The sequence below is a fragment of the Bos indicus x Bos taurus genome, chromosome 3 (genome assembly GCF_003369695.1).
Source record: "Bos indicus x Bos taurus breed Angus x Brahman F1 hybrid chromosome 3, Bos_hybrid_MaternalHap_v2.0, whole genome shotgun sequence".
Lineage (NCBI taxonomy): Eukaryota > Metazoa > Chordata > Mammalia > Artiodactyla > Bovidae > Bos > Bos indicus x Bos taurus.
In genome coordinates this window covers 23010171-23029169 of record NC_040078.1, presented here as the reverse complement: position 1 = coordinate 23029169, position 18999 = coordinate 23010171, and the positions used below count along the sequence as shown (strand labels likewise).

The following is an 18999-nucleotide window of genomic DNA, read 5'->3' as shown; positions in this document are numbered from 1 at the left end:
GAATGAGATGGTTCTGGGGCTGGTTTAAAAAAGTAAGTATTGGAAATCTCTATTGTACAACAGTCTGCCACAGAGCTCCAAAGATGCTGGGTGGTAAAGGTGTCTCCTTGTGAGCAGGGCTTTACTGAATAGGGTACTGCCTTGGTCCGAAGTGAACACAGCATTCATGGTAAAGATCAGCAAATGAGTCATAAAATTAAGCTGTTAGGACAACATGCTTTTAGTACTTTTTCATGAGATTGGCCGGGGCCATTGCAAGTACCCTGGCATAACCTTGCAGATGCCGAGAGATGGAGTGTAGGTGTGAGCTGGCCTGCTCATCTTACTTGTAGAGGGTAGTGAATGCTCATTATTTATGCAGAGCCTTTCATTCATGGTGTGCGAGCTCAGGAGCAGGTTCTCTGCTCTTGGAGGAGGAGACAAAAATCCGATTTGTCACCAGAAGGAACAGTGAGTGGTCTCTGCCTGAAAATCCAGAGACTTGCCATCTTGGCATGGCTCTTATACAGGACTAGCTACAGCTGTGTAACTGTGGTCAAGCCACCTAATCTCTGAGGCTCAGGTTACTCAGTGGCCAGAAGAGGAGTTGTAACAGGTTGGTTTCCGAGGCCAAGGTCAGAACTGGATCTCAGCGTTCTTTAACTTGTGCAGGTTCTGTAAGACCCAAGGAGTATCAACGATACATTTTCTTTGAATTAATTATAATTATAATTAATTATAAATTCCTACATTTTCAGAAGAAATCAGTAATGTGAGCGATAGGTCTTAATCTAAAATTTGATGAACAGTCTTATTTTTATAGATGTGGAGAAGAAGGAACACCCTATATTTGTGCTGTCTGAAATGGCAGCCACCAGCCAAGTGTATGACTATTTGAATTACATTTAAAAGATAGACAGACAAAACATTGGGACTCTTATAAGAAAAAAGCCTCATGAAAATTCTTTTAAGCAGTATCCATAGTTTCAGATACAAAATTATGAAAGTGATTCTTTGTATTGCTACTAATTCTCTCAGTGCCATCCAGAATTTCTTCAAAAGGATTAGACATAACAGGATAATATTTTTAAAAAGAATATTTTACTTTTAGATGTTTGAAAAAAATCATTTCCTCGGGCTCAGTAGCCACATGTGAATAGTGTCTACTGAACTGAACAGCAAAGGCATAAAATTGCAAAAACTTGTGTTGGTCAGCACTGCCCTAGACATATATCTAGATCATGAACTGCAGCTACTTGTCCCTTGGTGTGGGGCATAGATGTTTGTGTCCCAGGGTGACTGTGTTCATTTTTGGTGAGTGAATGAATGGATTAAATTCCTTTTAGACAAAATGGTGCGAGAAACCCTTCAGGCACAGGATGTTGGCATTGGACAAGGGTTTAGGGGCGATGGGAGGAGGGGAGGTAAGAGGAAGGGGTTAGGAAACAGCTGAACCATTCTCGGCCCTGGAGCTGGACTAGACCTCAGCTGCTGTAGGACACGAGACCCTTGCAGGAAGGTTCCTCATCGAGGTAATCACCCCACGCACGACTGATCCCAACAATGGAAACGTGGGAGGAGCAGGGCTGCCCCATCCCAAGGAAATCGGGGACCCTCTCTGCACTCAGTGGTGGGAAAAAGTTGTCGCATTGGGTCCATGTCACAGTAGGGAAAATTATTACATAGTGGCAGGAAGGAAATAATTCAGGCTTTCTGGAAAGAAGTGAGAGGGGTAACCACTTAGTCCTGCAGTCTAACAGCTGTGCAGTTGAAGCCAGCTTACCTTTTGAGGTTTAAGCTGGAGTGTTAGTAACAAAGTATCAGTGATGACTTTTCTACAGTGTTGGTGCTGCCTTCCCTGTCTGCCCTTCTGGCAAGGGGACCACTCTGGGGGGAAAGGAAGAAATCAGAGGCAGATGGCAAAATGAGTGTAATCTAAGCTGCTGTCTGGAAGGCACCTGCGAAGGGAGTCACCTTTCTCTTCTGGACCCACTCCTAGGTACAGCTGCAGGGGACGACACGGAGGATGCGAGCACGGAGTTTACCGACAGTATCGAGGAGGAGGCTGCACACAACAGCCACCAGCAAGTAAGTCCAAGCTAAGTCCTGGGGTCCCGGGGTGGAGGGCTCAGAGCCCTTCGGGGACTGGTGGTCTCCTGCAGCCATCGTGGGCCTGGCATGAGAAGCTCTCTTTGTGCATAAACCACTTCCCTGTCTTCTTCCTGCTCTCCCCAAGCTTCCCAGCCACCTTTCCAACCCCCATTCTCACTCCATTTTTCTTTCCAATCCACCCTTTTTGCTCCTTGTATCTTGTGCTCCTGCTCCCTGCCCCTTCCTGCCCTCCTTTGCCCCTATGTACCATCTATAGCTATAGCTTCAGAAGAATTTTTACTCACAACAAAACCATGGACACTTACCATCTTGGGCTTTTGTAACCGAAACACATCCCAGAAGACAGTCACCAAAGGGCCACTTGGGGAGGTGGCAGGCCTGGCCCCTGCTTCAGGAGAGTGCTCTCTGAGGAACTACAGAGGACTGGAATGCCTCCAAAACCAGGCTTATTCTCGGGGAAGTCTCACTATATAAAAGAGAACTTTGTTGGGCACTTGACTGCTCAAGTGGTGATGAGTCAGTGACCAGCAGATGACACTTCAAGAGCAAGCCCTGGTCGGACCTCAGAATGTGGTACCCAAGGCTGAAACATTGTTCTCATTGACCAGCAGTGAAGGTGTAACCAGCATTTTCTCGAGTTCAAGGGTAGAATGTCCTGGACTTCAGTCACCGAGAGTGATCCCATAGCATCCACTGGAACGCCTCTGTGTCTTCACCTTGCCCAGGGACATTTGGCAATCTCATGTCCTAAAGGGAGCGGTCGTGTAGATTTTTTCAGGAGCAAGTGGATCATTGGTATCTGTCGTTCTGCAGAAGCAGCTGGGCGTTTCCAGAGATAGCTTCCTTGGAGCAGTTGGGAAACTATGGGGGAAATGAGCCTGCCTCTCCATCTCCTGCACAAGAAAAAGACGAGGCATGTCTAATAACCCTACAGAAAGACCCACTTGAGCAGGACCCAAACCTCACAGGATTGGGCCCAATCTTTGACTCTTGAGGACATAAGCAGTTGTCTGAAACACCTCCCGTTCTCAACACAGTTTCTCTACCTTCTACCAAGACCCCCTTTGTGTTGCTCTAAACACACCTGGCCCTAACTTATCCCTTGAGTTCCTGCACGAGCTCCACTTCTCTTTTTGCTTGGACAGCTTGTGAGTCCTCCTAACCAATGCTTGTAACTTTAATTATGTGCTCGGTTGCCCCTCTGGGCCGATCCCTCGCCTCACCTCTCACTCCCTGATTGCACTGAGGATTTTGGGTGGGAGAGAAGGGTCTGCAGGATGTGAAAATATCTACTCTCACACGGAGCTTGACTGGGATGTCAGCTGTTAAGCTGACACTGATGGTTATTAACTTCAGAGTATATGAGCAGGAGCCACAGATACGGAAAGAGTCAGATGTGGTCCAAACTATGCGTGATAGTAGGGCTTCTCCACTCTGATTCTCAGTTATAGGCAGACTGGTTTGTAAAGTCACTTCTTCCTCAACCTTCTTTTTCCTATAGCTGAGAGTGGAGAAATGATCAGACTACATTTTGAGGTCAGTCCAACCCTGGAATAAATTGTTACATTGGGGCATTTGTACTTGCCTTGCAGTGTCTTCCCTATCCCTTGGCATGTGTTCAGTTGCTTCAGTCGTGTCCGACTCTTTGCAACCCCATGGACTGTAGCCTTCCAGGTTCCTCTGTCTATGGGATTCTCCAGGCAAGAATACTGGAGTGGGTTGCCATTTCCTTCTGCAATCACTTGGCATAGGAGATACTTAACAAATTAGACAAGTATTTATCTGTTGGATGAAAGAATATCTTGGGTAAGCACTGTTTTTCTTTGCATCTCCTTTCCTTGAGAGTCAATCTTCAGTTCTGGGAAGGAGGTATGTGAAATCATTGTAAACTTACAGCAAGTTTTCTGAGGGTTGTGGGCGTGGATCTTCTGCTACCAATTAAATAAAGCTTGTTTTGTCATAACTGTCTTGTGTCCAGATTCTCAAAAATGTATCTGCTTGTTTCCAGGGAACTGGTCCCTTAAGGTTGTGCTCTGAGCTTCTCCTAGTTATGTCCTTGGGAGTAGACCTTATTCTCAACACCAAGCTCCCTTCCTGCCTCAGGCATACACACACTTCCCCTTATACACATATCCATCCAACTTTATGTTCCTTTTAAGGCAAGAACCAACTTTTGGCCAAAGCATATTGCTCCATCTTTGTTTTTGGACTCACCCTCCTCAGGAAGTTTCAGGTCTGGCCATAATGGTAATTTCCCCCAGGTATCTCTCACACAATTCCATTCTCAATCAAATGTAAAGTCTATAATACCTAGGAAATTCCTGTGAAAGAAACTAATCATCATTGTCTTTCTTCATTTGAACTTTTGCAATAGAGAAAACTAATCAACAGTCACAAATGCAAAGGAAAGAAAGGCAGTGATGAACTTGAAAAAGGGTCACTTTTAATACCTTAATGCTGTCTGAGAACTGAATACGTTGTGGGAGGTATGGAGCAATAGGGCTAAAACAAAGCCATTCTATTCAAATAAGAGATCAGGTTTGCACATTGACTTCTGTGGGGCAAATGGAAAAACCAGCACACCAAAAAGCTGAAATATAAAATGGAAGCAATAGAACAGAAAAATTAGGAAATGAGAAAAACAACAGCAACAATAATTTATGTGATGTAATTAACAATAGAACCACAGGATTCATACCACTATTGCATACACTGACACCCTGGGGTTTTGCTTGAGGAAAAACAATAGAAATATTAGCTTCCCATAGATGATAAAGAAAAAAATAATTAAAATGCTAGATCCAGAATCACTTTTCATGCGTTTGCATTTAAAATTTAAAGACAAAGCAGTCAAAATAAACTCCCTTGGACATTGAAATATCAAAAGTCAGATTAGCCTGGGAACAAATCAGATCTCTGTTTTCTCATTTAAAAGTAAGAAATCAGACCAGATAAACCATATGGTCCATTCTAGTGTTGACATTCCATGGGTCTTATTTTCCCTTTTTAAAGAAAGCCACTGTATTTAAATCAATAAAAGATAACATACATCCAGAAGGCACTGAAAAAATAGATGGCATCATTAAAATTAGACATTATTTTTAAGCAGAAGGAACCCTTAAGGTTTCCCTGGAGTAGGAAATGGCAACCTGCTCCAGTATTCTTGCTTGGAAAATTCCATCAAGAGAGGACCCCTGTCTTTGGGGCCCCAAAGAGTCAAACACAACTGAGCAACTGAGCACCTTTATTAACAGCAAGGAATAACCGTGTCCATATGCAAGGCCGATGGCAGTGTTTATTTTAGGTGAGTTAGTTGCAAAGAGCTTATGTAGAAAGATAATGTCACATAATTCAAATGAAAGGTTAGGTCATAAGCTTTCAAAAGTGGTTTTATCCAGTCCTCCTCCATTTTGTCCCAAGTGCTTCGTGGCACATGCAGGGATGGCCACCAGTCTAAGCCTGGCAGCAGAGCCATAGAGACATTCTCAGGAGCCTCCCAGATCTCAGGCTTACAGCTGCAGGTGGGATTGGTGCTGGGAAATGAGCACACGTGGGCAGCTTCTCCTTTCTTCCTGGAGAGGGCAGAACTTGCACATCTCTTCACAACCTCCAATGCTGTGCTACTAAACGCTTTACACATACACGCCATGAATCAACCCCAGCACGCACCTGAAGCCTAGATTTTAGCATGCTGTTACGAGGTCCAAAGCAACAGTCAGTGGCTTTGAGCCGAGCCAAGCAGATCTATTAATCACTGATTCATTTAAGCTCCTCTGAGCCCTGTTTTGTTCAATATATTCCTGATCTAATTGAAGGAATCAAGAATATAATTAATTCTACAAGTCATTCCTAATCAAGTGGCCACTACATGATTTATGGAGATGCACATAAATATTTTGATAATGTTGATGATTGTAAGTGGTTCTTCATAGGCAGAAAGAATTTGTGACAGGTACAAGTCAGTATATTTATAGAGAGAAAACATGACCCAGAAATAGCTGTGTGGAGAGGTGGAAAATTGGGAGGTCAAAATCAATTTGAAGTTAAGCAAAACCCCAAAATGCTGCCGCTGAAAGGAAAAAGAAGCCATTATAACATTGGGATATAAGATTAATATTTGACAGGCAAGAAATTCATGTACTAAAATAATTGGTCATACACTAAGTAGATTATCATACTTGGGTTTTGGTTTCTTTAAAGAGCATGATGAAAAAGCTGGAGAGGCCCCTAAGACAAACAGTAAAAAAGTTTAAAGGTTAAAAAATTGTTATTTGAGGAAAAAACCATACAGTCTGCTTTTGTTAAAATCTTAAGGAGTAACTTCAAGAGTATCTTCAAAAACCAAATTGCTTGGAAATTGTTTCTGTTTGTTTTCTTCTCACTTGCTTAGATCTGTAGACAGAGTTTGGCTGGCAGCACCAGCACAGAGTGTTAGCCAACAGGGAAGGTGGTTGCTGGACAGGTGGCCTCATTTTATTTTATTTTTAAAATATTTTATTCAACTTTCTGTTTTATATTGGGGTATAGCCAATTAACAAGGTTGTAATAGTTTCAGGTGGACAGTGGAAGGACTCAGCCATACATGTACATGTATCCATTCTCCCCCAAACCCTCCTCCTATCCCATCCCATCCCATCTAGGTGGTCTCAACTTTAACTTCTCGCCAACTATAGATTGTGATTCTCCTGCTGCCAATGAAATTAGTTTCTTTGTCTTACCTGTAACTCCACCCATACCCTATTTCTCTGGTTATGACTCCTGAGTGCCCAGATCCTTCCTCATAATCATCCTTGTCAGAGTCTGAGTTACAGGCCCAGCCTCAGGCTCTAAGCTGTGGTATCTTAGCCATGCTATTTGCAATCAAGGGCTTGAGTGCTGTGGAACTGATGAAGTTTTTGTCTTGTGAGAAGGCTCCCAGGGAACTCTGTCCCCCAAGAAAGAGAAGAATCAAGAGCATCCACACTCTCCAGTTCTCTTTAAACCTCGTCTGTTCACATTTGTTTTAAGTTTGTTGTGTGCTTGTGGTTTTTCCTCACCCACCTGCTCAATTTCTTCCTGCTGCCCACGGCAAAAATTCTCCCTGCTTGTGTGGTGCGTCCTCTCACCCAACCCAGTCTCCAGGGATCCCATGGTTGGGAAAGTCCTAGGAGGGAGGTCTACCTTTTTAGGTCCCTTTAAAGGCTGCCTTTGTGCTCTGATGTTCCTCATAGATCCTCTTAGTGAACTAACTTCTTTAAACCGTGGTTTTCTTTCAGCTCATCAAGGTGGCGTTGGAGAAAAGCCGGGCAGCTGTGGAGACCCAGAATGTGTCTCCTGCTCCTCCCACCCTGACAGGAGGGGACGGTAACAGGGGTCTTCAGGAGGAAATGCTCCACCTGAGGGCTGAAATTCACCGGCACTTAGAGGAGAAGAGGAAAGCTGAGGGGGAACTGAAGGAGCTAAAGGCTCAAATTGAGGAAGCAGGATTCTCCTCTGTGGCCCACATCAGGTAGGATGTGCCCCAGAGAAGAGGAGCCTGCTGATTGAGAGGCTGCTGTAGCCAAGGGACCACATTGCTGCAGCCAAGGAATTCATGCCACCATGGGGCTTCTTGGTCCACATCCCAGGCTCCATGCATGCATGGTTCTACAGGTTCTTAGAAAAGCTAATAATACTAGATAATGCATGTGTGTGTGTGTGTGTACGTGCTCCATGTCTAACTCTTTGTGATGCTATGGACTATAGCCCACCAGGCTCCCCTGCCCATGGGATTTCCCAGGCAAGAATACTGGAGTGAGGGCCATTTCCTCCTCCAGGGGATCTTCCCGACCCAGGGATCAAACCCGTGTCTCTTGCATCTCCTGCATTGGCAGGTGGATTCTTTACCACTGAGCCACCTGGGAAGCCCTGAATAATGGTGATTATCAATAATTACCATTTGAACTATTCAAATAAAGTAAAAGTGAAGCCGCTCAGTCGTATCCGACTCCTTGTGACCCCATGGATTGTAGCCTACCAGGCTTCTCAGTCCATGGGATTTTCCAGGCAAGAGTACTGGAGTGGGTTGCCATTTCCTTCTCCAGGGGATCTTCCCGACCCAGGGATTGAACTCCGGTCTCCGCATTGTAGGCAGACGCTTTACCCTCTGAGTCACCAGGGAAGCCCTATTCAAATAAATCTGTTCTTAATTTAATATAAAAATGCCCATTTTCTGCTATATGTATGACTGTCACAAGTGGAAATCTCCCAGTTGTATGACAGGTATTGCTCTTTTGAATTGACTGGAATGTGTAAGGAATCTCCTGCTACCCAAGATGCTTCACTGCTATATGCAGAACCAGAACAGTCCATGAGGAGGAGGGTTTACACAGAGCCTCCACTCATCTTTCTCTCAGCAGCACAAATCCTTAAATTGTGGAATAACAATTTTAATAATCTCTGTTTTATTTACTTTGCAAAAGTGGGAAGTAACTTATTCATTGGCTAGAATGGCTCTGCCTTTAATCTTTCCCCTCGCCCCCCAAAGAAGCTTGGAAAACATGCTAATAGCATAGGGATAATCCACTCACTCATTTGTCCATAAGGGTCACAATCCTCATGGCCTGCTGTTTGAACACAGCTGTGCAGATGAACAGCTCCTAATCCATACCCTATAGTTCCCATGTCTATTGTATGCCACTTAAATGTCCCTGAGTCATAGAATAATATTAATATTAGTACTTTGACATCTAGCACAATGTACCTTTTACTGTTAAGGAACCTCAGGCCCAAAAAGTTCTAGCAAACTTGCTGAAGTTTGCATAATAGTCCATGGCAAGATCCCTGGCTCCCAAATATTAATTTCTAAGCCTTTTCTCCTATATGCTTTATCGAACGTTTTTTGAAATTTTCATGCAATCATCCTTTGTTCTGGTTCTTTTACTCTGAATCATCATGATATTTCTCATCTTAAATTCTACTTAAGCTAAAGCTTAAGTTTGATTTAAACTTCATTATGTGTAAACTTTGTTGTGCTATCATGGGTGAGAACAGTACATCTCTTTCAATCCCACAGCTGAATATAGAAGGACCACTGATACTGTATAAGATTGACTATGTAATTCGTAATTCTATGTAATTCTCTTTTGGGAAGATTTCGTTGAGCATTGCTTTTGTTAGTTTGTATTGTGAAAAGAGCAGGGTTTTCCCCCAAATACAAAGTTATGACATAACATTAAATATTCTTTATACCACACATGTGCCCCTTTCGCCCCTTTCTTTCCCTGTTACACCTCCGTTTTAGTAAAATACCTGTTCCCCTTTTCTCTGTTGAGGAAACTCTCACAGTCTCTCTGATTCCTGTGTCCTAAACCACGCTCACCCTTAATTCACTCTAGACAAGCTCTGCTCTATTCCAAAACTTTAGGATTCTGAGAAACGCAGTGTAGAGGCACAGCCAACTGCTGGTCCTTCAGGCTGTGAATCAGCTACTTCCTTTGTCTCTCTGGTCAGCAGTTCTCAACTTAATGTGCTTAAGAATCACCTGTGGAACTTAAATAAAATGTGGATTCTTAGGCCTTAGCCCTAAAGCTTTTTAAGCAAGCACCTCCTAGGATTCTGCTGTTAGTATTCCTCAGGTCTGCAGTTGACAAGAGCAGAATTCTGTAACTTCTCAGTTGCAGACACTGAACTAACCATAGCACTTAAGAATTTCATGTAAGCATCCAGTGGCTCCACTAAGTCAATGAAGTGAATTGCCTTTTTAAGTAAATTGCCTTATTAAAGCCATACTTTTTATTGCTTTCATCCAATCCTAGTAAAGGATTTGGTGGGAGGAAAAGCTGCAACCAGAATATCTTGGTGAAAATTAGTTGTTTAGCCCATTATATCTTCTCAGCAAATATGAGTATTCTATGTGCAGCTGGCACTGTGGAGGCTCTGGGGACACTGGGTGAACAGGACAGACAGAATCCCTGCTCTCATGAAGATGATCTCCTACAAAGGAGCCAGACAGAAAGCAACTAATTAGCATAAGTACATTTGACTACAGTTCTGGTTAGTGTTGTTTGTTTCTTCCGTGTTCCTGGGTCCCAGTTTCTCATCCAGTAGTTGAAAAATGACTGATGATAATTAATAGAACTGTAGTCTACATAATAATAAATTTATCCCAGGCAATGTCCTTTTTAATTTTTTATTAACAGTTTAAGTATCCTTGTTTATTCTACAGGCCACTGAAAATTAGAACATGAGGTTGCAAACATGGGTAAAGACAAGTAGACTATGTGTCTTGAGTCCAAGATTTTTAGTGATAATGCTGCCAAGTATTTATGGGAGTGTGGGGAATCTCCTGCTCTTCCTGAGCCTTGATTTCTTTGTATATAAAATAAGGGATGTTTTAATAGGTCTCTGAAGTCACTTCATGTACTGGGTTGTCTCTGAGTCTCTGATGGACTGAGTTGTGGGTTAACCGGGCTCTTAGGAAATGAGGCCAAGACCAGACCCGGCCCCTGACTGTGTATGTTTCTTGCAGGAACACCATGCTGAGCCTTTGCCTTGAGAATGCAGAGCTGAAAGAGCAGATGGGAGAAGCAATGTCTGATGGATGGGAGATTGAGGAAGACAAGGAGAAGGGCGAGGCGATGGTGGAGACTGTGGTTGCCAAAGGGGTTCTGAATGAGAATAGCCTTCAGGCTGAATTCAGAAAGGTCCAGGGAAAACTGAAGAATGCCCGCAATATCATCAGCCTCCTCAAAGAACAGCTGGTGTTGAGCAGCAAGGAAGGGACTAGTAAGCTTAATCCTGAGCTCCTTGTGCACCTGGCCAAGGAGATCAACAGAATGAACACAGAGCTGGTTTACTCTCCTGGAAAGCACCAATGCCTAGAAGAGGAGGGTGTGACCACAAGGCCGTGCCCCAGACCCCAGAGCCTTGACCTTGGGGCTGCCCTCACAGTGGATGCTCACCAAGTAAGTATGGGGTTAGATGAAAAGCCCTTGGAGAAAGGCTGGAAGTGTCCGGTTTTGCCTTAAACAGGTCTGCCCTGTGGGTCAGGAGGTACCACGGGAAGGGCACCTTTGCACCACAAGTAGTGGTGATAATGTTCCTCTAACATCCAGCCTTTAGAAAGGTTTCTTTTATGATATTATCTCATGAATATTACATGAGTAATTAATTTTCATAAATATTTGAGTGCTTAATTTTCCAGGCAAGACACTAGGCACTGGAAACAGGCAATAAGACTTCATCTCTGCCCTTCAGATATTCAACATGGTGGGGAAAGATGGCACAAAACCAGATCATTTCCATAGGATGCAATATAGAGCCACACGGGGCTTTAAGGCAGCCAGTCAGTGGTGTGTAATGACATCTCTTACTTATCACTGCTGTGTACTTCACAGCTCAGCACAGGGGTCTGCTCCTGAGCCTCAGAGGAACTGTCAGGATTCTCTAAGGGGAGGGGGTTGAGCTGCTGCTGCTACTAAGTCGCTTCAGTTGTGTCCGACTCTGTGCGACCCCAAGACAGCAGCCCACCAGGCTCCCCTGTCCCTGGGATTCTCCAGGCAAGAACACTGGAGTGGGCTGCCATTTCCTTCTCCAGTGCATGAAAGTGAAAAGTGAAAGTGAAGTCGCTCAGTCGTGTCCGACCCCATGAACTGCAGCCCAGCAGGCTCCTCCGCCCGTGGGATTTTCAGGCAAGAGTACTGGAGTGGGGTGCCATTGCCTGCTGAGGATTAGGTAAAATGGATTGCAGAGGACTGAGAGAACAACTGGGTAGGAATGCAGGGAGAGATGAGTGGGGGTTTCCACCCCTTCTCTTTTCAGCCATTGAACAAACATTTGCTGAGGGTTCCTCACAGACTCAGGTGGCACTGTGCTGTGTGCTGTAGCAACAGAGATAAATAAAACATCACCCCAGCTCTCCAGGTGCTCAGTCTGGAAAGCAAGTAGCTGCCAAGTGGAATGAGGAGTGTTACGACAGACACATGGATGAAGTACACAGGGTTCGCAAGGCGAAGTGGCCACCACTGCCTGGGGAGGCGCTCAGATGGCCCTGACTCTGTGCTGGCTCTTTTCACAGCTGGATAACCAGCCCCAGACCCATGACCCTGGGCCGCAGTCAGAATTTAGCTTCTCAGGATCCACGAAGCACCTGCGCTCCCAGTTGGCACAATGCAAACAACGCTATCAGGATCTCCAGGAGAAGCTGCTGATATCAGAAGCCACTGTCTTTGCCCAGGCCAACCAGCTGGAGAAATACAGAGTCATGTTTAGTAAGTCTTAAGTTCACCACCACCTGTCTTCTTCCTGAGAAGTTCATGCTTTGCAGACTTCACTCTTCTTTCCCAGTCTCATGGCCAATTTAATCCTGACTATGACCTTAGCACTGTGGAAGTGGATTGTTTTTGTTATTTAGTCACTAAATCATGTCCAACTCTTTTACAACCCCATGGATTGTAGCCTGCCAGGCTTTTCTGTCCTTGGGATTTTCCAGGCAAGAATACTGGAGTGTGTTGCCATTTCCTTCTCCAGGGGATCTCCCTGACCCAGGGCTTGAATCCACATCTCCTGCTTTGGCAGGTGGATTCTTCACTGAGCCACCAGGGAAGCCCATGGAAGTGGATACTTAACTTCAGTTTGCAGATGGCAGAAACAAATAAATGAATAAAGCAAGTTTGCAGTGACAGCATAGGGAGGAAATGAGCTAACATCTAGCTTCACTGATTTCTGGTACAGTCAACAGACTGCCTTACCACTCTCAACATATGTTGATTCTTTCTCTTCTGCTCCTCTTTGCACCACAGTAGACTCTTCAAAAATGTACCATGTTGTTGGTCTAGAATCGGTGCTTTCTCGTAGAACTTCTGCAGTGACATAAATGTTCTGTATCTACGTCACATGTGGTTATGGAGAACATGAAATGTAGCTAATTCAATTTGAGGATTTAAAGTTTTATTTAACTTTTATCAGTTTAACATAAAACAGTCACGTTTGTAACACTTACAGAACAGTGCAGATCTTGGTGTCTTTGAACCTGAGTTAGTTCTGCTCCATCCAAACATTCCCTGAGCCCCACGAACAAAGCATTTGCTAGTTTCCCTGGGGCTTGTAGAGCTGATAGCATACAGTGTCTGACTTAAACATGTCTGGTCCCAGGGAAGCCCAGGTTATCTGTAGGTAAGCTCACCAATGGGGAACAAGCTCACCTGGTGGGGAGGGCCTGGTGCCTGGAGCAGGTGTTTCTTCTCCCACCTCAGTCCAGAGAAGCATCTATCCCACTCGGGGTCTGACCTCCCCAAGGGCCAGGGTGCATGCTGCTGAGGATGAGTGTATGTGGGAAATTTCGATCCTCTGTAGCACCCCCGGTCTGTCCCCAAGCAGGTGGATCGTCGGTGAAGCAGGACAGCAAGCAGGTGCAGGTGGACCTCCAGGACCTGGGCTATGAGACCTGTGGCCGAAGCGAGAACGAGGCTGAGCGGGAGGAGAGCACCAGCCCTGGTGAGAGCTTGGGTGTGGGACTCGCCCTCCCCCACTAAGGGCAGCCTTCACATTTGGGTGCTGCTGGCCAACCCCACATCTGATGAGGAGCAGGGCTGAGGGGTGCAGTAGACTGAAGGGGACACAGGACAGAGGGGGACAGAAAGTTTGGAGAACTCATGCCCAAAATGAAGCTGAGAGTGAGTTTGAATTTCTACAATTAGTTTTCAACATGCTGCCTGTTTAAAGAAAAAATTCAGTGTGAACTTTAAAAAAAGATGTTCCATCCAACTGATTATTTCAGAAAAAATACTGTGTATGTGTTAGTCGCTCAGTTGTATCTGACTCTGTGACCTCATGGACTGCAGCCCACCAGGCTCCTCTGTCCATGTAATTCTCCAGGCAAGAGTACTGGAGTGGGTTGCCATTCCCTTCTCAAGAGGATCTTCCCAACCCAGGGATCAAACCCAGTCTCTTGCATTGCAGGCAGATTCTTTACTATCTGAACCACCAGAAAAAAAAAAAAATACTAAAGTCTATTTATTAATGAGAAGATCAAATGAGCTTTGAGTGAGTCAGTGAAAGTTGCTCAGTCATGTCCAACTCTTTGGGACCCCATGGATGATACAGTCCGTGGAATTCTCTAGGCCAGATCACTGGAATGGGTAGCCTTTCCCTTCTCCAGGAGATCTTCCCTTCCCAGGGATAGAACCCAGGTCTCCCATGTTGCAGAAGGATTCTTTACCAGCTGAGCCACTAGGAAAGCCAAGAATACAGTACTGAGTAGCCTATCCCTTCTCCAGCGGATCTTCCTGACCCAGGAATTGAACCAGGGTCTCCTGCATTGCAGGCAGATACCAACTGAACTATCAGGGGGATATGCAAACTGAACATCTAAAAAAAGTGTTTTTCTGTACTTTAGCTATAGGGACATTCACCAAATTGAAATTGAGGAGAAAAACACTGAGTAAAATAGAAGGTGACCACACCTGACTTGCAGGGCTCTTGGAGGACAAGAAATACAGCATATGGAGGCCTGCATAGTGCCAGCACTGAATAAAGTACTGCTTTAACTTTTGTTCTAGTAATTATTGTCCTCAAGACCTTGAAGGGCATGGCCTCAGCAGCATGCCCAGCTTTACTCAGGAGGATGTCTTATCTTTTCTCAGAGTGTGAGGAGCACGACAGCCTCAGGGAAACAGTCTTGATGGAGGGGCTGTGCTCCAAGCAGGGACACCTGGACTCCACAATGACCAGCCCCCCTGGGAAGAAGCCCCTGGAGAGCCAACCAGGGAAGCAGGAGGAGCTCCGGGCGTATGGAAAGTCAGAAGACATCTCTGTCCTACGTAAGGACATCAAAGATCTGAAGGCCCAGCTGCAGAACGCCAACAAGGTCATTCAGAACCTGAAGAGCCGGGTTCGGTCCCTCTCAGTTACAAGCGATTATTCATCTAGTCTGGAGAGACCCCGAAAGCTGAAGGCCGTTGGTGCCCTAGAAGGAACTTCACCGCACAGTGTCACTGATGAGGACGAGGGGTGGCTGTCTGATGGCACTGGGGCTTTCTACCCTCCAGGGCTTCAGGCTAAAAAGGATCTGGAGAGTCTGATCCAGAGGGTGTCCCAGCTAGAAGCCCAGCTCCCAAAAACTGGAACGGAAGGGAAGCTGGCCGAGGAGCTGAGATCTGCTTCGTGGCCTGGGTAAGGAGGGTGCTCTGTGGATCACTGCTTGATTGAAGATGTCTAAGTTTATGTGTGAAATAGGGAAGCCCAGGCAGGTAGAAGAGAGAACCCATTGGGGCAGTCAGAGAGGACCTATTTCAATGGTAGCCCTGGGTGTTAAGAAAGGACACATGACCCCTGCTGGGAGATACCAGGTCCCTGGGATTTCCTCTTAGGAATGCCTTCATACAGCGACCAGACATACAAGTAGTAAAACTGGAGGCAGACTTCCTGGGTTTGAATCCTAGGTCCAGTACTTACAGGCTCCTTAGTCTTCCTGAGCCTGTTTCTTTATCTATTAAATGAGGATAATAAGAAAACCTATCTCAAAGGGTGGTTATTAGGTTTAAATGAATTAATCTATGTGCTTATAACAATGCCTAGAACATATTAAAGCTCTCAACCCTATTTGCCATAATTATTATTGTTATTAATACTTCGTGTTGAAAAACACTGGACTAGATGTCCATCTCAGTATCCAGGTTATCTATGCTGAGTAACAAACCACCCCAAAGTAGGGGATTCAAACAGTAATTTATGTGGATTGGCTGGGCTTAGTAGAGGTAGCTCTCACTTGGGGTCTCTCATGCCGTCAGATGATGGCTGGGGCTGGAGTCACTGAGATGTCTGGCTAGACATGGCTTCTTCATCCACGTGTCTGGTGACACAGTGCTCCCTGGCTTCTCTCTTTCTGCACGTGGCTTCCTGTCTTCTGGGGCCTTTCTTCCTGGCCTGGGCCTCTCATAGTGGTTGTCTCACTTCAGCATGGTAGCTGGCTTCCAAGAGTCAGGAAGTAAAAGTTGCCCAGTGAATTAAGAGTGATTCCTGGACTTGGCACAGTGTCACAGAGCCCACACGGATTTGAGGAGGTAGAGAATGACTTCTACCTAATGATGAAAGAGGGGCACAGCCACATTGTAGCCAAGCATGTGGAACGGGAGCTTGAGTAACGGCCATCTTTGCAAAATACAGTCTGCCGTAATATAGATGGTCTTTGAAGTAGAGGACATGAAAGGACTTTTTTGGATTTTTAGTATTTATTGAGTGCCTACTCAATAAATATATTTAGCATTTATTATCAACTAGAAGTCTACACTATATTGGTGCTGTAAGGGAAGTAAAATACAGCACGGTATTTACCCCCACAGAACTTAGTTTTCCCTTTTGGCACATGACTAATGCATATTAAACAGTGGAGGAATGGTGGTGTACCATGGTGTTTGATGCAAGCTTGTCAGAACAGAATTTACTCTTAAATACATCCTTTGGTTTTGGTGCCAGAACTCAGCATAAACTGAGGAATTCTTAGAGATGCTCTTACAGAAATCTCTACAGAAGCCCCCATAGCTTAATTTTCCATTCTTACTCTTTCCTCTTCTTTCATTCATTAGGAAATATGATTCCCTGATTCAGGACCAGGCCCGAGAACTGTCCTACCTACGTCAGAAAATACGGGAAGGGAGAGGTATCTGTTATCTTCTCACCCAGCACTCGAAAGACACAGTAAAGTCTTTCGAGGACCTCCTAAGGAGCAATGACATTGACTACTACCTGGGACAGAGCTTCCGGGAGCACCTCGCCCAGGGCAGCCAGCTGACAGAAAGGCTCACCAGCAAACTCAGCACCAGTAAGTTGGCCTCATGGCTTTGGTACCCTTTCGGTGACTCCCAGAGCCTAGCCCCAGGTGGCCGCCTCACCTCCCACAGCTGTTAACCCAAGTCCTGCTTCTGCTTCATTCCCGGGGGCTGTTATTGGATCAGGACTGGCCAGTAGGCCGCACAGAGGAGGAACCACAGGGTCAGAGAGGCCGTGATTACAACTGTAGAAACGTCATCATTTATGGAATGTGCCCTTTGGGAAAGGAGGCTGAGTTCATCCAGTGTTGGGGGAGAAAGGGAGGAGGGATGGGAGGACTTTATGGCAATAAAAAGAGCCCTGAATTGAGAACTGCAGGACACAAGCTCTAGCCTGATGCTACCATTCAGTCTCTGGGCAAATGACTTACCTTTTGACATCTCTTGTTTCTTCGCCTATTGCCCAGCATCACACATGAATATAATTCAAATAGAGATAAAGGACAGCACCATGCCCACTTGAACATGGGCACTGAACATCACAGTACACAGGCCAGGAATATTGGTCACGGTTAGAGTCTTTTACTTAGAATTTCCTGAGAGCACCCGAGGGGGCACAGCAGGATCAGTTTTGGGGGACAACCAACCCACATCCCAGTGGTAGGTGCAGAGGTGGGGCAGGGCTGTTGGTCACTTCCTCAAAGCAAGAGTAGGTTCTACGTGAAAGCTATGCGGGGACACAGAGCTCTCACCTGGGAGTCGTTCTGTGGCAGGCTTGGAGCCTGGTATGTTACAGAGGGAATCTGGCCAAGTGCCTTTTAAACTTTTTTTTGCATTGATTTGGGGCAGAGGCAGTCATGATGGTGATCGCCAGGTCAGGGAAGTTCTGCCTGGCGAGCGCTGGAGATCCTGCAGGTCTGTTCTCTAAAGATGCTGCCTGAGGTCTCCCAGATTAATTCTTCCACATGTCCTGACCACACATAGAGTGGTCACTATTTTGCACTCGAATAGGCTCTTGCAGTTGTAATGTGTAAAGTGAGACCTGTTTAATTTCTTACTGTTTCTTTCTGAATTTGGTTTGCAGAGGATCATAAAAGTGAGAAAGATCAAGCTGGACTCGAGCCACTGGCTCTGAGGTAATTCAAATAGAATCTGGTAAAGTAATTGGGAACAAGGCCTAAGGGATCAAGGAGGGCTGCAACTTCACAAGTCAGAAGTGGGGAGGTGGGTGTAATGAATTAATTTGTTCATGAAACACCTTCCTGTTCTTTTTAGCCCAATTCTTTACACTCTTTTGATAGAATTCTGTTGATTTATATTTGTATAATGATTCTCCAGGCTTAGTAACCTGGAGTCAGTCTGACCTAAAAGTAAACTTACCAAATTTCAAGGGTCCTTGGCACCCCAAGGATCTCCTCTGCTCCCTGACTCTGTGTGTTTAAATACACAGTGTGCTTTTTGCCAAGTTGGCTCACCCCCAAGTTGAGTTAGCAGCTAGTTTAGTGGCCATACAGTTTCCCTGGGAAAAAAAGAATTGGATTACAGTTCCTAATAAAATCCCTCAATGTTGCAGATCTTGGGAGGCTACAGTGCCTTGGAAACCAGTTTTCAATGAGTCACTGCATCGTTTCTTATGTGCAATAAAGTTCAGGCTCAGAGTTCTTTGTAGTTACTAGATCAAATCCCTTTGTGTCATGAGTATGCTTTTGACCACTCAGTGCTCCTCAAAACATCTGTGGTGAAGGACAAAGGATTTTGTTTTTATCTCTAATCTATCATAGACCCACACATGGTCTGAACCTTCATCAGCCAGATGATTCTGCTTACGTACTCTTGGATGTGGTGAGAATGCCGCACTGCTGTGTTTCTCAGTGCTCACCGTCCATTTCTGTACTTATGTTGTTGGAGACCGGGAACCAGCAGTTCTCGGCCTCCAGCTGTCCTGGGGACCACGCTTGGAGCAGCAGTGCCTTAGAGGGCTGGCTGCGCCCCTGCGAGTCCTCAGTGTATCGTGTGGCCAGTGCACTGGGCACCTCTTGCTTCCCCTCCCTCTGCACCCGGCCTACTTCTCACTCCTAAACCAGACATGGGTAGTTTCATTTATTCTTTGCAGGCACGGTCCCCTTGACTTACGTAGTTTTCCTCATAAGAACTAGCTCATCCAGTGATTCTGACTTCCCCT

The 18999-nt window shown here is 45.3% G+C and overlaps 1 protein-coding gene across 32 annotated transcripts in view; it reads left to right on the top strand.

Moving 5' to 3' along the window:
* PDE4DIP (phosphodiesterase 4D interacting protein) overlaps positions 1–18999 on the top strand; it is a 238549-nt gene that overhangs the window by 196142 nt on the left and 23408 nt on the right. For 21 of the 32 annotated variants that reach the window (XR_003509875.1, XR_003509874.1, XR_003509966.1 and 18 more), the window contains 8 exons: positions 1979–2067; positions 7347–7579; positions 10580–11015; positions 12128–12320; positions 13426–13545; positions 14694–15222; positions 16635–16870; positions 17902–17953. Coding sequence is in view for 28 of the 32 variants with exons in the window: in XM_027535548.1 (XP_027391349.1) it covers positions 1979–2067; positions 7347–7579; positions 10580–11015; positions 12128–12320; positions 13426–13545; positions 14694–15222; positions 16635–16870; positions 17902–17953 (1888 nt within the window). In the remaining 4 variants the exon portion in view is untranslated. Of the gene's footprint in view, positions 1–1978; positions 2068–2347; positions 4057–7346; positions 7580–10579; positions 11016–12127; positions 12321–13425; positions 13546–14693; positions 15223–16634; positions 16871–17901; positions 17954–18999 lie in introns of those variants that run through there. The other 11 variants (XR_003509972.1, XM_027535547.1, XM_027535530.1 and 8 more) reach the window with 4 other exon arrangements.